Source organism: Corticium candelabrum, chromosome 9, assembly GCF_963422355.1.
Source record: "Corticium candelabrum chromosome 9, ooCorCand1.1, whole genome shotgun sequence".
In the NCBI taxonomy this organism is placed as follows: domain Eukaryota; kingdom Metazoa; phylum Porifera; class Homoscleromorpha; order Homosclerophorida; family Plakinidae; genus Corticium; species Corticium candelabrum.
In genome coordinates this window covers 7,300,118-7,308,629 of record NC_085093.1, presented here as the reverse complement: position 1 = coordinate 7,308,629, position 8,512 = coordinate 7,300,118, and the positions used below count along the sequence as shown (strand labels likewise).

The window sequence follows — 8,512 nt, the reverse complement described above, 5'->3', positions numbered from 1 at the left end:
TTTTCTGATCTCTTTCGTCACTCTGCCCCGCCATTTCAGCGCAGATTATTACATTGCTGTACATGTAGAGAAAGAAATGGTTGATATCAGATCAAGTACTGCAACCTAAATGTTGGCAGAAAACAAGACAAGAACCAGAATTACGTCACAAAAGTACTACTCTAGCAAATTGTTGTTGTACAACAGTATAGAAGTCTCTGTAAAATCTACAAACACCACAACAGTAGTTAATAATGAGTATGAAAGCAAGATGCAAATCTTTTGAATGTACTCTTCCATTCAAAAACACTTCAAACGTTCAGCACTCCTATTTCAATTTGGTCACGAATGTTGCAGGAAATACTCCTTTTTTACCCTTGCACGTTCCTATCCACCAATCACTGTTGCTCTGTTCAGTAACAATAACTACATCACCTGGTTGAAGAGAGAGGTCATCTGGTGAGGATGCTACATACTGCCATTGACAAATATACTAAAAGCAACAATACATATGTATATTAATTTTAACGCGCAAAAAGTAGGAAACAAAAAATTACTTCATCAGATGATTCTACAGATGACGCTTCTTTCCTCGCATCCTTCCTCAAAACAACAGCAGGATGAGAAAATTGCTTGGCATTTGCTAACTTTAAGGGTTTCTTGCTTGGTTTTGGAGGAATTTTAGGACTACAAACAGACTTTCCTGAAATCACTGGGCTACTAAATTGGTTTGTAGACGACGACGTTAGACTTAAAGCAGGTGGTGATGCTTTATCAGGTAAGGAAGACGGTTTCAATACCAATCCATCTCTTCTGGAAAGTGACGGACTAGAAGTGATCAAATTTGGTTTCATTGACAGAACTGGTTTAGGCAATGCTGTGTGCTTGTTTGCTGAACTGTTAGGTGTGTAAGATGACCACCTGTCTTTTCTTGTCTCAGGAATTTTCACTGGTTTATTTGATATAGTAGGTTTTCCTGAATCACTCCCTAATTGTCCTCTAAGTTTATTTGCCAATTGCTGAACAGATGATCTGTCAATTCCACTGTCTTGACTAGAGCCTGAATCTTCACTAACTGGTTCCGAATGTCTTTTAGCTCTTACATAACTGCTACGGTTGTTGGTGACAGTAAGACTTGGCTTCACTAGATGAGGAGGAGGAGGAACACTGTCCCCACTTGAATGTGAAGATGTTACAGAAGAAAGACTTCCACCTGAAAATTTGCTTCCTCTCATCTAACAAGACCAGTCATACATTCACAACAAACTTGTTGCTAAATTTTACAAACAGAGAGAGACACACAGACTTTCACATATACAGACAAGACTTCTAGACAAGCTCCCCAACAGATAAAATGCCTGACAAAAAGACAGACAGACAGACTGACAGACAGACGGACGGAGGGACGGATAGACATGTGGGACCAACGGCATCGACATGCTACATATGACTAGCGGTGAGTGACCACTCAGTTAATGTTACTATTTACTCATTTAGAGTAGTGTAATAGCATATTTCTTCGATTAAACGCCACCCTCAAATAAACACCACAGCTGAGAGTACAGATAAAATATAACGACCGTCAAATAAACGCCAAAATTCACCTATTGCTCAAATCTTGAACGAAAAATCATAGGACTTCTTTGGAGGCATATGTAAAGCAAATATGACCACCTGAAATCCTGTTCACCACACGAGGTCTCAAAGTGTGAAATGCGTAAGTACCAGTATGGTGAGCGTTGTTCCCTGCAGCATGACACTCCCAAAGCACGAACAGAGAGCCTTTAACAAATAAACGCTGCCAATGCCTCAGTTGAAACCTTAGCTATAAAATAAATGCTGCGGCGTTTAATCAAATAAATACGATATCACTTGTTTAAAAATTTTAAATTAATTTACTCAACGTTTTGCTTATTGTACCCTGTAATAGCATCTCATATAAGAAATATATGTTTTGAAAGACAGACAGACAGACAGACAGACAGATTGATGCTATGGGAAATGCATCCAATTGCATCCCTCTGGTAGCATTACGGCCGCTGGGGATGGAAAGCCTACCAATTTCTACATCATCTGTCCCTATTTTCTGTAGATGAAGATGAACACCCAAACAGTGGCAAGTTCAAGACATACTGGAGACGCTGCCTGTCCGTTAGCCTCCAGAGATGCAATGCACAAGTGCTCTCAAGAAAACTATGCAGACTTTCTTTTAGCAAGAACAGTTGTACTGCTTATAGAGTACAGTTAATTAATTGTCCTAAGTAGTAAGCGGCTGCAAGGGTCGCCGGACATTGTTGTAGCATGTTTTCCTTTTCCTTGCTGGAACCATTTAGAATGTAATAGTGTTGAAATTTTAAATATATGTATTGACAGACAGACAGACAGACAGACAGACAGACAGACAGACACAGACAGACAGACAGGAAAAAGTGCAGGATCTTGGTGTCTGTTATTGCAACTCCAGGAAAGCTCATACTCAAACCTTCCAAAATTCGGCTGGCGGCTTACCTGAGGCTTGGGCTTTCATTGCCTTTATGTGACAACAATCAGACATGTGACTGCGTTTGAGCAAATGGTGACTCGAGCGGATATCATTGGATTGCAATCGAAACAGAACGTGGTACTGTCTGGTCACATAACTCTATCAAGTCCATGTGATAAGAGTGTCCAAATGATCTCAAATTTAACACAGAAAAGAGCTAAAAAGATAGAAACGCTACCTCTGATATTCGCACTGACATTGTTGTTTTTGACATGTTCCAATGCAGAGTTGGAAATAGCACTCGCACATCCATGAATTTCGAAGGTTTTTCCAACTTCAGTTGCTATGGATGGAGCAGCACCTACTAGAAGACAAGACAGGAAGTTGGTTCGTAATGAGAAACAACATCCAAGTGGTTGTCTGTAAGAGTTGTTCCACTCGTCTTGGAACAGTTAGAATGTCGTGGCAAGGAGGTATAGCCTCATCCCCAAACTCACGTAAGCCTGGCAGTGTCCGGTTCCCGTATGACACTTTCAGCCTCCCGTGAGTCAGACTCACCTCGCCTACTTTCAGACCCTTATTTCACTAAGTGTCACCCCACATCATAGCCTTGGCACCCCACGTGACTAATAGTACCTACAACACATACTCGATTAACTTACATCTATCTAAATTATGTGTGACCAAGCAGATTGTGTATCACACCCAAGCCTCCAAAAAGCACATGGTGACTCTCCACGGTGAGTGATTCACCAAGTTCAAGATCTCCAAATCTCAAGACAACTTCAGCATGTAGAAAGGTGAATGTATTCCTACGTTATTGTCCTACTCGTGTAGACTGGCGAGCCTGCCAAATCTAGTTACAGCAATCCGTACTTTGCGTGTAGTTCACTCGTTGTTCGTCGCACATCCGCTATCTGCACGGCTCTTGCTAGTGTGCAGACTCTATTGTAAAGGCCAGTACGGTGCGCAATGGCAACGAGAGACACCTTGACGTGAAATTGCAGTCCGCTCTTCGTGTTTTCAATTATGGTGACTTTCAGGAGGGTAAACTTGAAGTCTCCAGGGCCATCCTAGGGAAAAGACATCTTTGTCCGCACAAACAACGAGTGAACTACACTCGAAGTCCGGATTGCTGTAACTAGACTTGGCAAGCTCGCCAGTCTATACGAGTAGGACAATAACACAGGAATACACTCACCTTTCCACATACTGAAGTCGTCCTAAGATTCGGAGAGCGTGAACTTGATGAATCACTCACCGTGGAGAGTCACCACGCACTTTTTGGAGGCTTGGGCGTGATACACAATCTGCTGGGTGAAACATTAAATAGATATAAGCTAATTGAGCTTGTGACGTAGGTAGTATTTCAGCATGTGGAGTGCCAAGGCTATGACACAGGGTGACACTTAGTGAAGTAAGTGTGTGAAAGTAGGCGCGGTGAGTCCAGACTCATGGGAGGCTGAAAGTGTCATAAGGAAACCAGACACCGCCAGGCTCACGTGAGTCTGGGGACGAGGCTAAGAAGGCAGATCTATTTAGATGATTTGTCTAAACTATCCAGAGACAACTTTGGGACAAAAAATGGCAAAGTTCAAATACTACTGGCGACATGCAGAGATTGGCAATTTCAACTACAAACATGCAATGCAGGACAAATGCTCTTTTGACCTGTACACTAATTAGTAAAAGGCTACATGATTCCTTTCGCTAAATAGTTTAATAATCAATTAAATAGTTGTTAGTTGTTTTAGATGTTCCTCTTAACATTATTGTCATAGGGCAAAGCAGTTAGCTATTTGCAATATATTCTGTTGTTGCTTTTAAAATTGAAATATATGTATTCGGCATACAGACAAGCAAACAGACAGACAGATTCTATTGCAAGGTAGCGGGGAGTCTGCCTTGGAGAATTTCCACATCTACTATGTAAACAGTGCTCAGCACAGATACAAAATTCAGACAACAAACAGGTCAGACATTAAGTATTAGATTACCAATTTGGGAAAGTGTCAATTTAGACATTCAATACCATGCCCATAAAGCATTAAATTTCTAGCTAAAGCCGCTCTGTTTGATGTACAGAGCTGCAGCATTTTGAAGAGTACCAATTAAGACCACAAAGTACATGAGAGAACTCCATCCAGAAAGTTCTTTGCTACCTGTTTCGCCTATGGTGTTTGCATCTTCGTCAATGAAAAGAACAAGCATCTAAAACCAAGTTTACACAATAATGCATAAAAGCCAACCCATACCAACCCAAGGCAAAGAAACAAGACAGCCTTCATTTACATGGCACATTTTGAGAAGTGAGCTGTCCTGATTATAGGCATGGTTTCCCATTTATGCTAACATAAGTATAAAAGTACATGATTCACCCAAGACAAGCAGGTCATATTTTTCTTTTCTTTACAATTACAACTGTCAAGCGGAGATAGTCTCAGAACATGTGAAAGACCATTACGCAGGAAAAATGATGAGCCAGTCAGCACAGCTAGAATGACTTGGCACAACTGCTTTTTTACATGGTATTTTAAAACCATGGAAACTCAAACTGGCCCAAGTGCAAGTGCTCATGTCAAGAAAGTACTATTAGTACATTGATAAAATCTGACATCTACTCAGACACAGAAGTTGCCAAAAACTCCTGCCAAATTTAAACATTTTGTAGGCGTTTCTTAGTTGAGTTATAATGATATAAAGCATCAGTTATATCATGAAAACTCTACAGAATCTTAGGTAGAATCAGACAAAAGAACGGCTCAAACTGCATAATTTTCTGCTTTCATCTGTTAAATTGATACTTGTGGCCTTGGCATGGTTAAACTATGCAATGTAGTGCTTTAAGCAGGTGATGAAATCTTTAATTATGAAGAATACATGACGAATGGCAAACAACAAACAGGCAGGCAGGCAGGCAGGTTATATTATTAGGATACATCATCTCTACACACTAAAATACAGGATTTTTCAGTAATTAAAAGAAAGTGCTTTATATACAAGTTCAACTATTTCAATGTGTGAAGCACTGAATGTACCTATCTCTGCTAACTACACTATCCTCCATTAGTATGTTTGACAACTTAGACACTTTTCTCAAGACAACTTTACTACTGCATTTTTGGACAGTCACAGAAAAACGTCATTGCTAATATGACATAAACTCTGCATCTACTCGTCTTCCTTCAATGAGCCATGCCTTTCTTCCCAGTTCATGCAGTAAGTTTTCCGCTTGTGATCCCGATGTGCTGAAATGCTCAAAAGCTAGCAGAACAATTTCAGGGCTAGGTCCATCTGGCAAGATCTCCTTTGACTATTTGTAACATTTTTCTGATTCCCGTTCTGTCGCTGCATGTCTGCATGCCTTTTTAGCTCCGTTCACTATGTCTTTCCTCCAAGGATGAGCCAAAGAAACATTACATTCATAGGTGACCAGAATCAATGTCGTAGAATGTAATGTCTGGTCTTCCATCAGTTAAGGCAGGCAGGCAGGCAGGCAGGCAGGCAGGCAGGCAGGCAGGCAGGCAGGCAGGCTATTTTATTAGGATACAGCATCTCTACACACCAGAATACATGATTTTTCAATAATTAAAAGAATGTGCTTCATAAACAAGTTCAACTACTTCAATGTGTAAAGCACTGAATGTATCTATCTCTGCTAGCTACATTATCTTCCATTAGTACGGTTGTTGACAACTTAAACACTTTCCTCAAGACAACTTTACTATTGCACTTTTGGAGAGTCACAGAAAAACGTCGTTGCCAATATGACACAAACTCTGTATCTACTCATCTTCCTTCAATGAGCCCTGCCTTTCTTCCCAGTTCATGCAGTAAGTTTTCCGCTTGTGATCCCGATGTGCCAAAATGCTAAAAAACTAGTGGAGCAATTTCAGGGCTAGATCCATCTGGCAAGATCTCCTTTGAATATTTGTAACATTTTTCTGATTCCCATTCTGTCGCTGCATGTCTGCATGCCTTTGTAGCTCCGTTCCTATGTCTTTCCTCCAAGGGTGAGCCAAAGAAACAGCACATTCATAGGTGACACCAGAATCAGTGTCGCAGAATGTAATGTCTGGTCTTCCATTAGTTTGTACGTATCTGTTTCTTGGTTCTGTTTGATGAGGAATACCCAGCTCTATTAGGCAAGCAACCACTCAGCAACAGTAACGTCGTGAGACCAGACAGAACCGCCTCCATATTTACAGGTAATCAAATGAAAACCTTCTTGATCTAACTTCTGTTCACAGTCACAATGCTCAAGCAATCGACAAAAAGGCAAGCTGATAAACTTGCAAGACGCTAAACAAAATTCGTTAGGTTTAAGTGCATTTTTGTATGTTGAGGGAATAACATCAAGCCATGCTCCTGCACCTTTCCCCTGTAATGACCTAAGCCTGGTAGCATCCCAATTTGACTTTATGTTTTTAATGAAATCTTCTGACTGTTTCTGTGATATATCCAAAGTTAAGCAATGTTGAAGTTTTCTAGGATAATCAATGACTTTCTCCAGAGAATGAAATTGCGGCTTCACTTCTTCCGAGTTTGACTTCTGGGGTAGTTGGGCCACCAATTCATGTAAAATCAACCCTGCTTTACTAGTTGATATATATATATATATATATATATATATATATATATATATATATATATATATATATTCATTTAAGCTGGTTAGCAAGACAGATAAAATCTCGTTGGCAATTCATGTAGAGAGCGTGCCCAGCAGCTAAATACACTGCATGACAAATACTTGCAGTTAAAGTTGGCAGGCAGGCAGGAAGGCAGGCAGGCAGGCAGGAAGGCAGGCAGGCAGGCAGGCAGGCAGGCAGACAGACAGACAGACAGACAAACAACAGACAAAGCACAAACCACAGACAGACAAACAACAGACAAAGCACAAACCACAGACAGACATCAAAACCATTCCCTTACGTCAGATTCTTTTCCATGTTGTTCCAAATATGTGCTTGGTACCAAACCTTCCATTCCCTTGGCATTTCGTACTGTCCACCAATCATCTGGATTTTTCGCCAACACAGTCACTACATCACCTTGGAAGATTGGTAAGTCTCCTATCTGTAGTGGTGTCCAGTCATACATTGCCACAAACTGCCAAGAAATCAACAAAATTCACTGTTGCTTAACAAGAAAAGAAGTACAGTAATAGCAGACAAAGAAGTTTACACAACTATTGGAAATATCCGGCTACTATCATGAACAAACAGAGCCTTTGCTATGATGGCTAGTATGGTTGCATTTGGCTACACCTCTTTAAATCACAGCTAAACCATTCAATTGACACGAAATCTTCGATCACTAAGAAGCGTTGAAGGAAGATGACACGTACAGTCGATCTACACGAAACTGGTATGAGCGTGCATTCGAATGAACTGGAAGGAGCTAGTTAATATCTCAATGAAAATGCAACTGAGAGTCCTGTTCCCGAGAAATTAGCAGCAAGTATTTCATTCAGAGTTTTAGATATCTGGAGAGCAGAAACTTGGAAGTCATGTGCAGTTATTTACTCACCCAGATAATCGGTTTCCCATATATGTGACCAGCAGTCACACCTTATCTTGCAGCTATTTCAACAGTCCCATTGTAGGAAACAGATCTAGCTAATGTGGCAACTACTTGACGTGCACACATGGGCCAACAAAGATAGACGCATTTTAAAGACTTCGATATTCTCAAAAATATCATGCTGTTATTATCATTGCCGGTAATAATAAATGACACACTCTGTACGTACTGTCCAAGGTGTCCAAGGTCAAGAATGGGCAGTTTAAATTTGGTGGAGATCAAATGGGTCGTTCTAGAGAAATTAGCGTGCGAGTGGAAGCAGCTTTGATCGGTAAGAAATCGTGTCGTCCCAGCAGAACTCCAGAAGACAACAAACTTTTGACTGTCGAGCTTGATCAATGCGGAGTGCGCGAGCAAAATATGGTGGCACTGGATCTCACCGTTTTGAAGATACGTGAGTACATAGAAACACACACACACACACACACACACACACACACACACACACACACACACACACACACA

At 40.8% G+C, this 8,512-nt stretch overlaps 1 protein-coding gene across 1 annotated transcript in view; it reads right to left on the bottom strand.

The window, feature by feature from the left end:
• Positions 1-8,512, bottom strand: part of LOC134184398 (uncharacterized) — a 28,756-nt gene continuing 20,244 nt past the window's right edge. Inside the window, exons 15-17 of the mRNA XM_062652073.1 lie at positions 7,397-7,573; positions 537-1,214; positions 1-472 (exon numbers count right to left, since the gene is read on the bottom strand). Of these exons, the coding sequence (XP_062508057.1) occupies positions 308-472; positions 537-1,214; positions 7,397-7,573 (1,020 nt within the window). The 3' untranslated portion in view covers positions 1-307. The remainder of the gene's footprint in view (positions 473-536; positions 1,215-7,396; positions 7,574-8,512) is intronic.